This window comes from Polypterus senegalus, chromosome 3 (assembly GCF_016835505.1).
Source record: "Polypterus senegalus isolate Bchr_013 chromosome 3, ASM1683550v1, whole genome shotgun sequence".
In the NCBI taxonomy this organism is placed as follows: Eukaryota; Metazoa; Chordata; class Cladistia; order Polypteriformes; family Polypteridae; genus Polypterus; species Polypterus senegalus.
This window is the reverse complement of record NC_053156.1, coordinates 13,027,725-13,047,064: the sequence shown is the minus strand read 5'-3', so window position 1 is coordinate 13,047,064 and position 19,340 is coordinate 13,027,725. Positions and strand designations below refer to the sequence as shown.

Below are 19,340 nucleotides of genomic sequence, written 5' to 3'. Positions count from 1 at the left end.
TAAAGTATATCTATCTATCTAAGCTTTACACACCTGGATTAGAGTAGTATAAATCCCCCCCTTCTTGACAGATCCTCTCAAGCTCCATTAGACTGGCTGGGAAGGGTCTGTAAACTGCCATCTTTAGGTCTGTGCGCAGTCCGGGCTTTAGCTAGACCACTCGGGCCACTCCAGCATTGTCTTGGGTGTATACTTCAGGTCATCGTCTTGCTGAAAGGTGAACCGTCACCCCAGTCTGAGGTGGCATGCACTCTGGAGCTGGTTTTCTTCAAGAACCTCTCAGTATTTTTCCCTCCGTTCTGACCAGTATTCCTGTACCTGCTACTGAGAATGATCCCCATAACATGGTGCCTCTCCACCACCATGCTTCACTGTAGGGATGATATTAGGCCGCTCATGCGCCTGGTCATGGCCACACATAGTGCTTGGAATTCTGCCCATAGAGTTCAATCAGTGTTTAATTAAACCAGAGGATATATTTTAAAGGACTCTGAGGGAAGGATGGAAACATCATATGTCAAACTCCAGGTAGGCTGTCATATGCCTGTTACTCAAGAGAGTCTTCCTTCTGATTGATGGAAGGAAAACCATCTCATCCGCACTCCAACAGGTTCTACCATTTCAACATTGGACTTTGGAAGCTCTGTTAGACTAAACATTTGGTTTTTAGTTACTTCCCTGACCAAGGCCTTTTTTGCCCAGTTACTCCATTTGCCCAGACAGCCAACTCTAGAAGGAGTCCTGGTGTCCTTAAACTTCTGTTTCACAACCTGTTAAGTCCATGGTGCTCCTGGGAGCAATCCAAGCTTTACAGATGGTTTAATCCCCTTGCTCTGATCTGTGCCTGAGCACAATTTGATCATGAAGGGCTACAGAGAGTTCCTTGGACTTTCATGGCTTGGTGTTTGTCCTGACATACAGTCTGAATAGTTGAACCTTCTGTACACAGGTACACGTGGGCCTTCCTAAACGAAGTTCAATCAATTCAGTTTGCTCCAGCTGGACTCCAGTCAAGTTCTAGAAACATCTCAAAAAGAATTAAAGCAAACAGGAGACAAGTGAGCACAATTTGGAGGGCCACAGCAAAGGGTCTGAATACTTCTGGAAATGAGATATTTCAGTTTTTGATTTTCAATCCGTTTACAAATGTTTTTGAAATTCTGTTTTCACTTTGTCATCATAGGTTATTGAGTGTAGATTGAGGAGGCAAAATGGCAAATTTGTCCATTTTAGATCCAATCTACAACACAATAAAGTGTACAGAAAGTGAAGGCATCCGTAGCCTTCCTGAATCCACTGTATACGTCCGTGTTATTTTATTTATTTATTTTTCCCGCAGTTATTTTGGATCATCATGATGACACATTCAAGACACACAATACACAATTACTTGGAAGCTGGAAGCAGTAGAGTCCAATACGTAGCAACAAGGGTACAAAAGCCATACGATATGCAAAGATGTTTCATACTCTCCTTTTTATTTGTCCCTAAAGCAGCATGAAGAGTTTCATTGAAATGTGCACCTAAATCCATTTCTTTCTTCGTTCAGCCATACAGTAATCCAACAAAAAAAAAATCCTGTGCTTGTTCTCAAGCTGGAAAATTGCTGAATCAGGATTCTTCACCTGGCTAAACAAACCTCCCCATATTTGTGCTCAGTGCAGAGAATGTAAAAGCAAATTCCTGGGATAGCTGTCACACATGGGAGAAAAAATATATACATATAAAAATGTAATCCGTTATCCAACCTGCTATATCCTGACTACAGGGTCACGGGGTATGCTGGAGCCACTCCCAGCCAATATAGGGTGTAAGGCAGGAAAGAAACCCCGGGCAGGGCACACACACCATACACACACATTAAGGACAGTCTTTGGACTGTGGGAGGAATCCCATGCAAACTCCACGCAGGAGGACCTGGGAAGCGAGCCCAGGTCTCCTAACTGTGAGGCAGCAGCGCTACCACTGTGCCACCATGCTGCCCAATATAAATCTATTTAAATTAAATAATGTTCAATGTAATTTTATGGAGGCAAATGCCAAAAGTACCAGTGGCAAATAACATTTTCCTCGGCTCCTATTTGCCATTCATGAAGGGCTGTAATGGCTGTGGGGTTTTTGCTGCCACATACTGTATTTCTTAATTAAAAGCCCACAGTTTCTGGCAGACAAATGTATTGATTTTTAACTAGATAGTTTGTTGCAACTATATACGTAAACAATTGCTAATATATTCTTATTAAAATGATCATGTTCAGTCTACTGGTTATTGTTAAGTCTTTACACCTTCAAGGTAATTTAGTAAAGGAAGCAAAAACAGTGAAAAGCTTAGAACTTTAAGCAAAGACAAATGCAAACTACAATAAAAACAACAATGAAGTGCAGGTGCAAGTTGCACCACTTTGTGTGTGGTCATCTTCAACATTTCCCTTCTCAGTATTGGATTGATATACGGGTATTTGAAGAACTGAGAGGTACCAATCACGGTAACAAAGCAGTTTTGATTTTTCATAGGCAATTTAAAAAAGTACACGGCAGCAAACTTCTGACGCAGCAGCAGAACCAATGAATATAATTAAAATGGCACATTCCAGGAATAGCAGTGCATGTATGGGCTTGATATTTTAAGATGGTGGTCTCAACCAATCCAAGTAGCCCATCAGGCTGCCCACTCAACGTAGTTTGAGAGCACTAGCCTATGCACTCCTTGTAACTGGAAACTGTGAAATGTGATTAGCCATTGGGATGTATCTGTACACTTCTGGTCACGTGTTTTAGAACACCTGAGTTTTTCTTAAAATTTATTAAATTGAAATGCAACAAATGACCTACAGTTTTGATAAAGGTAAGCAGAAAACTGCCAGAGGTTTAAATTTAAAGTTTGCAAAAACTGAAAAAACTGAAATTTCAGAATATTACAAATGGGCCTTCAACCTACAGATGTTCGGCAGCAATTAAAGTAAATGAAGTCTTGCAAGTTGAAGCAAACAATATGCACAGGTGTTCCAACTTTTGTTGATCACTGAACGCCCCCTCTGTCTGTCTTAACGCAGAAACAGACTGTGTTACTACACCTTCTGTAGAACTACTTGGACAATATTACATTGTAGAAAGTTGTAAATTCCAGTGATAATGTCAAGAAAAGGGCATCTAACAAATGAAATGAGACTTCGAGGTGTAGGCCTTTCATTTAGAGAAATTGCAAAAAAATAGTGTCAGTGGCGTCCAACCCAATCAAAAGGCAACTGGAAGAAACTCTGATGGGAAGAGATCTGGCAGAGCTAAAGTCACAAGCCAGTTAGAGGACAGGTTTCTGGGGGTCACCAGCTTACGTAATCAAAGGCACTTCACAGTACAACAGCTTCAAGAGCAGTGCAGGTTGACAAAAGCAAGGGTCGGTTTTTAGACTTTGTGCTACAGGTTTGACAGGGTCAGTTGCAGTAAGAATGCCATTCCTTAATGGACAAATGAAGGCCTTGAAATACCAGCTGTGGACTACTGTAGACTGAAAGAAAGTCTTCTAAACCAATGAATCCAAATTTGAAAGCTTTGGTTCCTCAAACAGGATGTTTTGTATGCTGTTGAGTTGACGACAGGACGGTTCCTCAGTTGTTGACTTGCTCAGAGTGACTGGCATCCTGAATCAAAAGGGTTACCACAGTTTGGCGGTTAGATCAACAAAAGGTGCAGGCTTCTCTGATGAATCTAAAATTGAACTTAATGATTTCTTGATTATTTTCTCTTTATTTGCTATTCTTTGTTTCATGAAACATTAAGACATTAAACTGCATGTGTTTCTATAAAAACCTGAAGTGTTGAACTTTTGACCACTAGTGTGAAGGAGGTAGTCAATGCAATTATTTTGCAATTAAGAGTTTCAAGCAAACTTTGAAGGTTAAATGAAACAAGTATTTTATAATTTTATTAATTTAAGCATATAATTATGATGTTACAACATCAGTCAGTCTCTGGCTATGGTTTGGACAGCTGTTAGTTCTCAGATGACAGACACCTACTTTTTCATATCATCAAAACAGGAAGCTATGGTGATGCCTCTGCTTCCTTTAGCATTGGAAAGCAGGGCCTTCTTTATTAAACTGGGACCCTCTCACACAGGATGATACTTCTGAATGAGCATTCCCAAATAGATTATTAATCTCCAAGGGGGAAATTCACATACTCCAGCAGTAGTATATCCATAAAAACAATATTAAAGAGTGATAGAAATGCAGTGCAAGTTAAAAAATACAGGGTGGAGAGTGCAAGGCAGGTATAACAGACAATAACTTTGTATAATGTTAACGTTTAAGGTGGAATTGAAGAGTCGCATAGTGTGGGGTCTCCTCAGTCCGTCAGTGGAGCAGGACGGTGACAGCAGTCTGTCGCTGAAGCTGCTCCTCTGTCTGGAGATGATCCTGTTCAGTGGATGCAGTGGATTCTCCATGATTGACAGGAGTCTGCTCAGCGCCCGTCGCTCTGCCACGGATGTCAAACTGTCCAGCTCCGTGCCTACAATAGAGCCTGCCTTCCTCACCAGTTTGTCCTTCTTCTTTATGCTGCCTCCCCAGCACACCACCGCATAGAAGAGGGCGCTCGCCACAACCGTCTGATAGAACATCTGCAGCATCTTATTGCAGATGTTGAAGGACGCCAGCCTTCTAATGAAGTATAGTCGGCTCTGTCCTCTCTTGCACAAAGCCATCAGTATTGGCAGTGCAGTTTATCGTCCAGCTGCACTCCCAGGGTAGGTCTGTACCCTCTGCACAGTCACCGCTGATGATCACGGGGTCCATGAGGGGCCTGGGCCTCCTAAAATCCACCACCAGCTCCTTGGTTTTGCTGGTGTTCAGGTGTAGGTGGTTTGAGTTGCACCATTTAACAAAGTCCTTGATTAGGTTCCTGTACTCCTCCTGATGCAGTCCACAATAGCAGTGTCGTCAGTGAACTTTTGCACGTGGCAGGACTCCGAGTTGTATTGGAAGTCTGATGTATGTTGGCTGAACAGGACCAGAGAAAGTCCAGTCACCTGCAGCGCTCCTGTGCTGCTGACCACAATGTCAGACCTGCAGTTCCCGAGACGCACATACTGAGGTCTGTCTGTAAGATAAGTCACAATTCATGCCACCAGGTGTGAATCTACTGCCATCTCTGTCAGCTTGTCCCTAAGGAGCAGAGGTTGGATGGTGTTGAAAGTATAAACCTTTACATAGGTAACTACATTTGTCCTTCCAGTCTAACCACTTTCTCTGTATGATGGACATTATGGGCAGAGAAAGGTTTCTTATCATTCATCATGACATTAATAATTTTAAAATGGAATTTTAAAGTATCAAAGTTTGGCTTAAAGAGGACTACAGTTAATAGGAATAATATTACATTTTATTTATATAGCACCTTTTCCATGCTCAAGTTGACTTACTCAACAATCCTATTACTGAAGTCCAGTTTGTGGCTTTAATTTGTTGAATTCACCAACTTTCAAGACCAAAGTAGAAGGAATAACCTCCACATGATTGGCTTAGGAGAGAATATTGAAAGTGAAATGCCAGCACGTCTACTTTAGAATGTTGGAAAATTTAAAGGCAGTTTTGTAATCCGCAGGCCAAAATCCGTAAGACATACCCTAAAGTGTTCATGAAGAAAAATCTTTGTTTTCTGTGATTGATGCATCACGCAGCTCTAATATTTAAAATTGGACCTAATTTCTCATTTGCGAAGCCAGTTGATAGCTAGGAATGCTGGGGTCCTGTAGTATTGGACGTTTGCTCTCTCTGTTACCTTTTCATCTTCTTTTCCTCCATTCCTTCTTTTTGACTCTTTGGCCAGCGGCTACTGTGTTGGGGTTATGTAGACTCTTAACTTTTTAGAGTTAACGAGTGATTTCAAAAGTACTGAAGTTATTATTTTAATATTGCTCATCTAAAACCTGTTGGCCTCTTTGTCTTCTTAGTCTTTATTTTTCAGTTTTTATGCATGTGTTTTCATAAAGAGAGTGGAGATCATGTGGTTTGAGCCAGGAAATGTATCAAAGCATTATGTGCTTCTCAGGAATGGTACTGCTCACCTGTGATAAATCAAACTGTGCTGTGAAAGGTTGCCCAAATCCAAAAGTGCTTGTGTATCCACTAGGCTGACTTTGCTATAATAAATCAATCGGATTTTATTTGTCAAATACCGTTCTACATATAGTGCAGATTGCAGTGAAATGCTTAGTTACAGAAGCTCATACAAATGTAAATACTATTTGGCGAAAAAAAAACCCATAAACAAACGGCACATAATGAGAGCTCTACTGCAGTTGGTAACAGGTTTGTAAGTGGCAGTAAGATGGTCACCACAGGTTTACATATAAAGGTGTTAGCATTTGACTAGAGCAGGCCCAGCTTGCTGTGTCGTCAAATGTAACTCGCCAATAGAAGTTAGTTCGTTATGGTGTTCCACTGGCTGAAGTTACCAGCATTCTACAGCTAGAACGAGGCATCCATTAGAGCACTGGTAACAGAATGACTCATTTCAATTTAAATTACATAATGTGATTAAATCTTCTTTGTCACGAACGTTGACAAATGCAGTCTGCATTTCAGTTTCTGCACAACACATTTTAGGTTTAAGGATAATATGTTCACTTTTTTTTTTTTCCTCCCATCATTACTTAATCACGCAAGTCTTCAGGCCCCTTTTTAACCTTTCCACTTCATCTGATCATATTGGATTAAAACAATTTCCAGGTTTAAAATAGCATCTACAGTAAGAAGTATAAGCCTTTTCACCGCACTACACAAAATACCACAGTACCTGAAATCAGCATGACTCGCCATGAGACATAAGAGGTCAGGTCAGGTTGGGGAACATGCACTGGTACAGCACGTTGCTTCACCCACCATACAACAAAACCGTTCAGGATCCTGGTTGGCAACAGTCGAGGCAGACACGCAGGCCAGTCCCACCCTCTGGAAATGATCCTCTATCTGCCGCAGCTAGGTGTTACGTGGGCATCCTCTTGGCCTGGTCCAGCCATTCATGTCCTCAACAATTAGGATCCTGCGAGCCAGATCACCCTCGTAGTGCTGTAACTGATGCTCCCTCACAATGCAGGTAATGTGCCTCATGTGGGATTCCGTGAGCAACACAAAGTCACACTAGCGGTACCCAAGGATTCTCCGAAGAGACACAGTACCGAAAGAGTCCAGTCTTTGTCTCGGGTCAATGGATAGCGTCCATTTCTCGCAACCATCCTGTCTCTTGTAAGAGTTTGTCCAATTTATTTAAAAGCGAGTGAACCTTCCACATTTATGAAAGTAGGCTGGTTTTGAATTCTTTTCACCTTACGGTTATCCTTCCTCCAGGTCTTTGCACTTTCCATCTTTGCATGAGCTGCCCTTCCAGTAAGGTGTAGGGGGGAACTCCTTAGCCGGCAGTGATCGCAGTGCTGTGAGCTCAGTATGGGGATATTTAAAGTACCCCACTCTTGGGTTCCTCCTAGTTTCTTGTTACAGATGTAAAGTAGCCTTCAGATACTCTTTGCTCACCCTGTGACTTCTTCCAAGTTTGCAGCTTGTCTCAAAGGCAGTTGAGGTGGGCCGATGCTCAGGTTTGCTTCTGTGATTATAGCAGCATATCTTCAATTTAAAAATTGATAGAAACAAGCCAGTGGCCAAGTCTTAATGTTAATAATAAATTAGCTGCTTTAGGATCACAAGAGTGTATAGATCTTTGTGTGTGTGTGTGTGTGCGCCTTTTTCCATGTACATTTTGGACAATTCCAGATGATTGGCTCAGGATGACCTACTAGGGCACCACCTCTCCATATGGACCTTGAAGATTGCTGGGCAGCCATTACACAGGCAGTTGACCAAAGGCTAAATAGGTGAATTGTGTGTTTTTCCAGAGCCCCAGTTCTACCGACTTGAAGGAGTTTGGCTGACGGAGGAGGGAATGACTCTTCTACGCAGCATCTCTGTTTCACCACTACACAAGCGACGGCAGCGGCGCTCCCGTTTGGGAACGATATGTGGGGAGCCAGGGTCTGATAGCTTGGAGCTCAAGGATGGAGATGTTGACGGTGAGGACATGAAAGGTAAGCAGACAAAAGGACAGCATCCTTTGGTGGCCAGCTGAGGTTCTTGTGTAAAATTTCACTTCACTGAGTGTGGGAAGTAGAGGCCAGCAGGGCGAAGGTGCTACAGTAAAAGCAGACCGCATTCTAACTGGCCTCGGAGAAAGACGCGAGTTGTTTAGTATTTAATACTCCTGAGTGTTCGGTTAAAGGACTGATTTGCACAAAATATAACATGGGCATGGTGGTTTTGATTCAGATTTTGTTTCCAAGATTCCACTCATAGAGCTCTAATAAGATGTATGTTCCTTTCCTTAAAGGAATTGTGGAGCCCATGGAATGCGACTCAAAACTAGAGAATCTGGGAAGTCCAGATCGAGAGACTGGAGCAGAGAGGGAGTCTGGTCTGGAGGGAGTTGCAGATGGGACCATAGATACTGAGGGTTGCAAAGGCAGTATTGAGGAAACTGATGAAGGAAAGAAGAGGAAGAGGAAGCCCTACAGGCCTGGTACTCAACTTTGTTACATTTCAAAAGGCTTAACTCCTAACTAAGGGTGGCTTTTTAAAGCTGACAGCAAGCAATTGCTTGAATTATTTATTTATAGGCATTGGTGGATTCATGGTGCGGCAAAGGAAATCTAACTTGCGTATTAAAAAGGGACTGATTCCGCAGGCTCCTGAAGAACAGGGAGGTTTGGAGCCTCTGTGCACTACTGAGAAGACCCCAGAAGAAGGTGAAGTAGTTAAACAATAGATATGTGGCCATGATTGCCTTCCAGTATTTTTATTCTGATTTCCCTTGTCTGTTTTTAGAAACACCAGGGGATGGCCAGAAAAATCTAAAAGGGGACACGGTTGGAGAGCAGGCAAAGAAGCGGCGCGGCCGTAAGAAAAGCAAGTTGGAGGACATGTTCCCTGCATATCTTCAGGTGACTGCTTGCCTTTATGGTTTAGTTGCACATCTTCATTGCTGCACTAAGTGAAATTGAAAGGCACACATTTGCTCTCATTGTGTAATTTTTGCAGGAGGCTTTTTTTGGGAAGGCTCTTCTAGATATTAGCAAGAAAGCAGCCTTGGCCCCCAAAACTCCAGTGGAGGTTGCAGTCCAAGACTCGGTGAAGCCATCTTCAGCATCCAGTCATGAGGCAGTGCCTATTACAGGAGAATTACTTCAAAAATTGGCCCCACAGGAGTCTGGTAGGTAAAACTAAGCCCTCCCATTCTAATTGAATGGTCTTATGTACAGCGTCTGTGTTGTGAAATGAAGAATGTTTTCTGGATCAATGTCAGCAAGTAAAATGTTTTCAAGCTATATGGCTATCATCGATGTACATTTTTATTAGAGAGATATTTAAACTGTTAAGGAGCGAAATACAGGAGTTGAGTTAAAAGCCTGGAAAAATTCTTTAGTGTAATATATAACATTATTCTGTGAAGAATGGTTAATAACACATTTGAAGCTTGAGAAATATAAAATCCCAACATGAAATACAATATACAGTGGGTATAGAAAAGAAACCCCCCCCCCGAAATATTCCCTTTTTTTTTTTTTTGGCTTTACAGCCTTAAATGAAAACACAAACCAATATTTTTTCCAGTTTTACTTACTCGATGCAATCTATAACATTCCAGTGAAAGATAACCCAGCTACAGTTCAAAAGAATTTAAATAAAATCAAAAACAAGAAATACTGAGATTAATAAAGGATACCCTCCCAAGAAAACTCACTTAGGTGTAAGTGCCCACCATTTCCATTGCAGACCATGGTTACTGGCTGTGATCAGTTGTAATGAGTGCGATTAGTGACGCTGTTCCAGGTCCATTCATTCCCTTCCTTGGTAGTGCAACTGACAGCAAACAACTAACTATGGGTGGCAGGACACTTTGAAAAGATCTCGGGGATAGAGTTGTGGACCGACATAAGGCAGGACATGGAAACACAAAATCTCAAAGGCTTTATCAATCCCAACTAGCCCAGTAAAGTCCATCATAAAGAAGTGGTTAGTGTTTGGTCCTACTTGGACCCTCTCTGGATTTAGCCGTCCCTTCAAATTGGATGGAAGAGCAAGGAGGAAACTGGTAAGAGAGGCTACCAAGAGGCCAATGGCCACTTTGAAGGAATCACAGGATTTCATGGCAAAGAGTGGTCATTGTGTGCATGTGGCAACAATTTCACAAGCGCTCCACAATTGTGGCTTGTTTAGGAGGGTCGCACTTCTCCAGAAAGGCCACATTAAGGCTTGTTTGAGCTTTCCCAGAATGCACCTTGAAGATTCTGATGCCAAGTGGAAAAAGGTCTTATGGTCAGATGAGACCAAAATCAAACTGTTTGGCCACAATACCAAATGATACACCAATGCAGCTCACCATCCACAACACACCATACCTACAGTAAAGCATGGAGGGGGCAGCATCCTGTCGTGGGGGGCCTGGGGCTCTCGTTAGGGTAGAAGGGGAAAAATGAATGGGGCAAAATACCGTCAAATTCTGGAGGAAAACCTGCTACCCTCTGCCAGAAAGTGGAAGATGGGCAGAATGTTCACCTTTTAACACGACCACAACCCGAAGATCACAGCAAAATTGACACACAGTGTCTGAAGGAGAAAAAAGTGAATGTCCTGGTGTGGCCAGTCAGAACCCAGACCTAAATCACAGTGAAAATCTGTGGAAAGATTTAAAGATAGCAGTCCACCAACGCTCACCATCTGATATGATCGAACTTGAACAGTTAAACTGTAAAGAAGAGTGGGGGGCAAATATTGAGTGGGTTCAGTCTAGGTGTGCAAAGCTGATAAAGAAATAGCCCAACAGACTCAAGGCTGTCATTAAAGCAAAAGGTGGTTCAACCAAATATTGGGGGGTGATCTTGTTTTTGATTGTAGCTGTGATATCTTTCACTTGGATGGTATAGTTTGCATTGAGTAAGTAAAGGTGGAAAAAAATATTGGTGTGTGTGTTTTCATTTAAGGCTGTAAAGCAAAAAAAAGGGAATATTTCAAAGGGGATGATTCTTTTCGATACCCACAGTATAAACACATTTGCATTTAGGCAGGACCCTTACTAATCTGTCCAGATAAGATCTTACCCCAGACAGCCAGCCCAAACTACTAGCTAGCAAACCCAGAAATGTGAAGCTGGCTATAAAGGTTTAAATACTTTAAATAGTTCCAATAATATACAATATGCACTTCAATAGAGAATTGCGATCATTAAACCCTGGCTTAAACAGACAAGTCCAAAATTAGAATCTTTATAAAATAATTAACTGCATGAAGGCAAAAGAAAGCACAAAAAAAGAAATAAAGGGCAAAAGTTTGCTTCAAAAAGAAACTCAGGGCTTACAAGTCCAACCTTAAACTAGGTTAGATGTACTTTAGTAATCTGAATGGAAGATTTGGATGCATACAGCAGCAGAAACATAAACAAGGATATAGACCTGCAGGTCAAGTTATATGGTCAATTGAAATATGGATAAAATAAATAATAAAGGAATGTGTATTGTATTCCAAGTTCATTTTACTATTTCTATACAAGTATTAAGTCAGGAGGAAGCATTGAATTGCCTGATCATAGTAGGCAGAAACAGACTCCCAGATGTGGCGCTTAGCACAACATGGAGGAATTACCCTGTGGCTAAAAGTGTTCCAAGTGAGTGTCTCCTGGAGAGGATTTTTCATGGTGACATCCAGTCTTGTCACCATCTTCTTTTCAACAACAGCTTCCAGTGTGTCCAGGGTTAGCCCTGTGTTAGAGAAGGTTTTCCTGACATATTTGTTCATGCAGTTTGTCTTTTGAACTCAAGTTGCTTCCCCAGGAAACCACAGGTTAGAATAACTCACTGGCTACTACAGACTGATAAAACATTTTTAGCAGCTAGCTACATACAGGAATAGACCAGAGTCTCCTTCGAAAGTCCAGTCTGCTCGGGTCCTTCTTGTACAGCACCACTGTGTTGTCAGACCAGTCCACTTTGCTGTTTGTATGAACCCCCAGGTACTTGTAGCTCTGCACTACTTCCACTCCTACCCCCTGAATGGCAACTGTTCTCAAAGGCCCTGTAACCTCTGTTATCCACCACCAACTGTGTTGTCCTGCCGATGTTGAGTTGCAGGTTGTCTCCTTGCACTATAAGACAAAGTCCTCCACAACCATTCTGTGCTCTGGTTCATCTCCATTATTAATACAGCCTGTGATGGAGGAGTCATCTGAAAATTTCTGTAGGTAGCAGTTGCTGGTATTGTACTGGAAGTCTGTTGTGTAGAGGGTAAATATGAATGAAGAACAGACCATTCCCTGAGGTGTTCAAGTGTTGCACATCACCATTTCTGACACAGAGTCCTCCAGCCCCACAAATGCTGTCTGTTTAGGTAGTTCGTGTTGCAGGAGATGCATAGCCCAAAGCCTTTTTCCCTGTTGGTGAGGCAGAATGTTGTTAAAGGCACTGGAAAAAAAATGTTGACTCTGTCCACATGGACAGAGCCAGGACCAAAGTGGAAGTAGGCTGTGTTGAAAATGTAGATCAGAGCAACCTCCACACCTGTGTGTGCATGATTGGCAAACTGCAGAGGATCAATATGTTCTGAAACCAGTGATTTGAGCTATTTCAGGGCCAGCTTCTTGAAAGTCTTCATGATGAATCAGCAGGTCTAAAGTCCTTAGGATCACTGAAACTCCCTTTCTTTGGCACTGGGACCACACAAGATGTTTTCCACAGCTGCAGAACCTTCTGCAAATTTGGGGGTGGGGAACGAAGAACAGATGCTGAAAGACCCAACAGAGCTGGCAGACGCATGTTTTCTACAGCCTCTGGCTTCTTCCATCTGGACCTGCATCCTTGTTTGTACTGGATATCACAGGTGTGATGTCACTGTATTGGAAGTCTGTGCCGGCTAGAAATGGCACATATAGGTTTGCAGTTTTGGGGTTTTGGCTAGACTGACCGGAATGAGTCAAACCTGTTGAACTGGTTCAGTTCATTAGTTCTGTTGTTCTTCCCTTCCTCTGCAGGTTTTACAGCCTGCTTGTAGCCAGTGGCTGTCCTTATCTGGTTCCATACGTCTTTGTGTTGTTCTGCTGTGACTTGGGCTCAAGCTTGTCTCTTTAGTGACCTTTCCCCTGCTTCCTCAGTTCTGACTGCACCTGCTTGATTTCCTCCTCCTCTCTAAACCTGAGATCCCCCTCTACTGCTTATTCAGTGGAGCTTTCTGGTCTTCTGTGATTTAATAGGTGGTGGTTGCTTAGAAGGCAGTGCACTCTCTTTGTGGTAAATGTGTTATCCACCCAAAATGTGATGTAGTCTGTGATGCTGTGGCTGAGTCCTTTTTTTCCCCAAAGGCAACCTTCATAGACTCCTCAGCCTCTGCTGTCCATTCCTTGCATGGTTCTGGGGGTGACTGGCAGCCAATACTCAGAATACAAAGACAAAGCAAGAAATCTACAAAGCCTAAAAATCAAATGAAAACACTTGAACAATGACACCCACAACTTTAAATTACAATCTGAAGATGCTGCCTGCTCCCTTAGTACTTCTTGGGGTACCACTCACGGAACACAAGGAATGGACACACATTTATAGTGACAAAATGTAAAACAAAACCGATAGTAATCACAATAATATAAGAAAATTCAAATTATAAAGAAAATACATGATGTATATTTTAAAACAGTAGCATTCTCATACCTACTTAATCTAACTCAAGGTCAAAAATGGCCAGAGCCTGTCTTTGTAATTTTGGGTTTATAGCAGGAAGCTGCCCTGAATGGGACAACAGTCTGTTACAAGGCCTACTCGTGGTCATACTTGCATTCTCCCAAATTTGGCCAATTATTACCTATGAACACATCTTTGGTGTGTGGAAGATAAAAACCACTCAGCTGCATGAAGAGCATGCAGAACTCCACATAAGAGTTACTGTGTCCATAAGGCCAGGAAAAGAAAAATTAAAATAGACGTGCACCTCACACCACTGTAATATACTGAAGAAATGGAAGGTGATATTAACAAGCAGGAGTAATGCTCATGAGAATTAAAGTAAACCCTCGTTTATCGCGGTTAATCCATTCCAGACTGTACCTCGATAAATGAATTTCCGCGAAGTAGGATTCTTTATTTATAAATTGAATATTTTTGCAGTTAGAGCATAGAAAACCTGTTTATGACCTTCTAAATATGTTTTTAACATTATTAGAGCCCTCTAGACATGAAATAACACTCTTTAGTCAAAAGTTTAAACTGTGCTCCATGACAAGACAGAGATGACAGTTCCCTCTCACAATTAAAAGAATGCAAACATATCTTCCTCTTCAAAGGAGCGCGCGTCAGGAGCAAAGAATGTGTGAGAGAGAGAGAGAAAAGCAAACAATCAAAAATCAATAGGGCTGTTCGGACTTTTAAGTATGTGAAGCACTGCCGGACAAAGCAGCTGCAAGGAAGGGAGTAATGTGAAGGTAGTCTTTCAGCATTTTTTAGAGGAGCGTCCATATCCTCTAGGCCAGTGTGCAAACAGCCCCTCTGCTCACACCCCCTCTGTCGGAGACAGTGAGAGAGACAGAGAAAAGCAAACAATCAAAAATCAATACATGCTGTTCAGGCTTTCAAGTATGCGAAGCACTGCGCGGGAAGAATATCGTATATCATTGAGGAGTTTTATTTAATACGTAATACGTGCTCTGATTGGGTAGCTTCTCAGCCATCCACCAATAGCATCCCTTGCATGAAATCAACTGGGCAAACCAACTTAGGAAGAATGTACCATAAATGAATAGACCCATTGTCTGCAGAGATCCGCGAACCGGCAAAAAATCTGTGATATATATTTAGATGCTTACATTTAAAATCCGTGATGGAGTGAAGCCGCGAAAGTCGAAGCGCGATATAGCGAGGGATCACTGTATAGTTTTTACAAGTAACTGATAAATTAATACCTTTTATAAACAGTCCTACCAACTGCATTTTCATGACTAGAATAATGAGTTGGACCTGTTCACTTAGGGGGGGTGCTCAGATTGGGGGCCAATACCTATCACTGAATTCACGGTTATTAGAATTGGACAATCCCGATACCAAGTACGTGGCAAGGCTTCACTGTTCACTTGCAATTCTGACGGATAGCTCAGAGTGACCAATGAAATCCCTAGAATAAGCCAGCTGATCTCAAAACTCCAATGGCTCCAGCATAAGTGGACTTCCAAAGTAAAGTTTAAAGGCATGTGGTTGTAATGAATATGCTGGAAACATGAAATCAAAATTGCCAGAACTGATTTTGATGGTTAGTTCTAGTTTTTGGACTTTTTTAAAAATTTGTATTTTCGTTTAGTAAGGAAGGTATTTTTTGCTGATGTCACATTTCAACTTTGTTTTTGTTACTGAGAAAAAAAAAATGGTAGAAAGTAACACTTTCTAGCAAATAGTGAGTTAGCACAGAATGTTGACCTGCTGTGAACTAGGTGTGAAGCTTATTTGTTTTCATTAAAGATTGTTTATGTGGAACCATATTCCTAAAGTGTCCATCACATGATGAGACGTCATCTTTATAAACTTAACTTGTTTGGACAGTCACAGCGCACTACCATGGCTTCTAGTCATGTAGGTTCACATCCACAGCAACTCAAAAGCCTGCATCTCGCCCCAACAAAATCAGTGAGGTTTGATTTTTTTGTCTTAAGTTGTATGGTCAGACTCATGTTTATGAAAGAGCCAACAACCAATGAGAATTCATTTGGAAGTACAATGCACAAAATGGGGTCCTGAGGAAAGTAGCAACAGGAGTGTTTTAGACCACTGAAAACAGACCAGAGGCTTCTTTGTCTGAAGTGTCATGTTTGTAGTACCACAACCGAATGGTAAAATGGACAATGAAAGGGCAGAGACTAGCTGTACTCGCCATTACAGGAAAGCCTTGATACAGACACTGGTGCAGGGGAGCTCATGATACTTTGGAAAAGTGAAACTGTGTTAAAAGCAAGGTTATCATAGTTAACGAAAACTTAAATCAAAACTGAAACTATTATTAAAAAAACATTTTCGTAAACTGAAATAACAAAACCAAAATAAACTAAAACTAAACTATTAAAGTAGCTGGAAAGACTAAATGAAATATAATTTACTAAAATCTTTTTAGTTTTCATTTTTGAATGAATATTCTTGCCTTTAGTCTTTAACCCTTGTAAGTTTTAACTCTAAAACAGAAAGTCATCCACAACGAGCCGCCCACACACATTGAGCACATTGATTAAGCTGAATGCGGGCGCGTACAGCGTTTGCAATAGAAAGCGAATTACGTGCCGCCTTTCTTTGTGCTTGTTGTATATCAAGAAGTAACTCAAACGGCTGAAATCAGAATGTGCTGGTCAACAAAGCGTTTACCATATGGACAGAAAAATCACGAATGAGTAACCTTTCAGTTTATTTCTCAGGTGACTGCTTTTTGTTTCTGTTTCGCACAGGAGAAATCAGTTTTACTGTCTCATATACAAAGTATAGTACAGTAATCATGAAAACATTCGTTCTCGATATTTTGAGGAATCTTGACATTATAGACCTCCCAGAGTCCAAAAATACCGTTTTTTGGAATTGTCTGTGTGTTTGTAAACACAATAACTCAAAAACACAACTAGATAGGTCGATGAAATTCGGCATGTGGTTGTTACACCACAATTGTAGATCTGTATTAACTTTTGGGTCAAATCCATCACCTGCAAGTGGTACCTTACCTGAACACATACTCTTTTTTCTTTTTCTTTTTTTTTTTAATTCATGCAGCTGCAGAGTCCAATTTATTCAACTTTTATAAAAATTGTTCCATAATTTGATTTATTGTTGATGGTTCGTTAATGTACATATTAATATAAAAATATATGTCTTGCGGTTTACTCCTTAAATATCCATCCCCATATCTGAGTATACAAGAAAGTCTAGGGGAGACCACTCCCTGTTTTTGAAAATAAAATGGTGCTGATCGAGAGACTGACTAGGTCATCATACAAGATCAGCATATTGTTGCTGGCCAATCACTTTTGCTTTAAAAACATTGTTTAACGATGAAGAGACACAAACAAAGGTACTGTAGGTAGGCGAAGAGAGTCTGCCAAGTGATGAAAAACTAAACATACTAATGGGTTTTTGTATTTATTCTATTTTTATGAATTTATCTTTTTTAGTTCATATTCACAACTCAAAATACCTGATATTGCTACATACTTGTTTTTCTTTGTTTCCCTCAATACAGCTAGGTGGGGTGTGCACACTGATTCAAGTCAAAGAGCCCTGTTCTTCCTAAGCCCCTGTGATTTTCATGAGAAAATTTATCTTAAAAATTATAAAATTGTGTAAAATTGTTCATATTCAGTATCTGGTTTTGATAATGCTTGTTATTATCAGACAAAAACAAAACCAGATAGTAAATCATGTAAGCTTCCACTAACATTAAACATTTAAATCCAAGTCTGTGAAGTGTACAGCTCTGTGTGATTGTGACACAAAACTAAACTCCATAGGAGCTCCATGCCATAATTACTAAAACTAATTGATATAAAAATAAAATAGAAATGTCTCTGTGAAATAAAAACTAAAAATATACAATGAAGGAAAACTAAAACTAAACTGAATTACCAAGTAAGGTCAGAAAAAATATAGAAATAAAAACTAATATAACAAGGCAAAACTACAATAACCTTGGTTAAAAGGTCATGTAATTTGCCATTAACTGCATTTGCCTGTCATATATTGTGACATCCTCAAAGCAACAAGACCTAGCCACTGCAGTCACTAAGTGTCACATTCCCTCCTTACTAGAAGTCATGTGATGAGCCGCTGACTTTTGTAGACCAGACATTGTCTTTGTGTACACGAAGGAAAGGGAGAGGTTACTTGTGGTAGGAACTCAAAGCTCTGAAGGGGTACCAAGAGAATTTATTGGTACTAGTAATGCACACAAGAGACCCAGAGTTGGTATTTATTAGGGGGGTTTTAATGTAAATGTAGAGATACATGTCGGTATGTAGCTGGTAGTCGGAATCTCAACTGCAAACATTTGCTTAGATGGGTATTATATGAATTCAGTGGTGGTGTTATTTAGCTGATGCCTTTATCTAAGATTTCTTATTAGAGGGTTGTTGTCTGTCTTAGGTATGGTAATATTGGCCAAAATGATTTTTGATTTCCTGGATGTTTCATTTCTTTCAGCTCTTGGTGATTTGCCTCTCTGTGTCAAAGAGGGAAGCTTCACTGAAGAAGGCCCAGTGGAAGCTACAGGTACACATACTAGATCAGTGAAATGGAGCAAAAGATAGAGACTGAAAATGTTTAAGACCTTTGTCATAGATTGCCCAGCTGTAAATAAAGGAGTTTAGTACAATGGTTGTCAGCAGATAGTAACCTCCAATTACGGTACACTACACAAGATAATCAACAAAAGATTGCACTTTAATCTTAAAAGTGCTTAACTGTTTTTCAAAGGGTTTATTGATGTTTAGACACCAACCTTCATACAGTATACAGTTTACCCTTTCACGCTTTGCTATGTTGCAGTCTTCTGCTAAAATGATTTAAATACATTTTTCCGCACATCAAGAAACAGTCAATACCCCAGAATGACAATGCAAAACCAGAATTTTAGAAATTTTTGTAAATGTATTAAAATTAAACTGCGAAATCTTAATGAGATTAAGTATTCCGACTCCTTGCTATGATACTTGAAATGTGGCTCAGGTGCATCCCACTCTATTGACTCTGCTTCTACACTTTCTTTGGAGTCCACCTGTGGCCAATTCAGTTGTTTTATACTATAAAAGGTCCCACAGTTGAGGAAAACCCAAACCATGAGGTCAAAACAAAAATGGAGATTAGAGGCAGGATTTGGGTAAAGCTACAAAAAGAGCACAGTGGTTTCCGTAATTCTTAAGTTGAAGAAGTATGGCTAAACTGAACAATTGGGGGTTGAAGAAGGGCCTTATTAAGATAGATGACCAAGAACCAGATGGTCACTCTGGCTGAATTCGAAATCAATTCATATTTGTCAGAAACCCGTTACATTACAGTGCATAGTGAAATGCTTGCTTGAGGCTTTGCAGGTTGCAGTAAGACATGGTCAGATCTCAGTTCAGCCAGAGGCTTTTATTTAAAGGCATTGTCATTCAAATAGATCAGGTCCAGATTGTTGTGTCCAGAAATCCAACATGCTAATTGAGGTAAGTTTGCTCAGATATTCCCTGGTTTAGTCCATAGCATTCTAGGGTCAGAATGATTCATTCATTAGAATAATAGTAGAGAATGTAGTACAGCA

General features: G+C 40.7%; 1 protein-coding gene across 2 annotated transcripts in view; it reads left to right on the top strand.

Moving 5' to 3' along the window:
* The window catches only part of kmt2d (lysine (K)-specific methyltransferase 2D), a 174,330-nt gene that overhangs the window by 89,618 nt on the left and 65,372 nt on the right, over positions 1–19,340 (top strand). For both annotated transcript variants that reach the window (XM_039746644.1, XM_039746645.1), the window contains exons 20-25: positions 7,889–8,077; positions 8,377–8,565; positions 8,663–8,791; positions 8,871–8,986; positions 9,084–9,255; positions 18,242–18,310. In XM_039746644.1, coding sequence (XP_039602578.1) covers positions 7,889–8,077; positions 8,377–8,565; positions 8,663–8,791; positions 8,871–8,986; positions 9,084–9,255; positions 18,242–18,310 — 864 coding nt within the window. The remainder of the gene's footprint in view (positions 1–7,888; positions 8,078–8,376; positions 8,566–8,662; positions 8,792–8,870; positions 8,987–9,083; positions 9,256–18,241; positions 18,311–19,340) is intronic.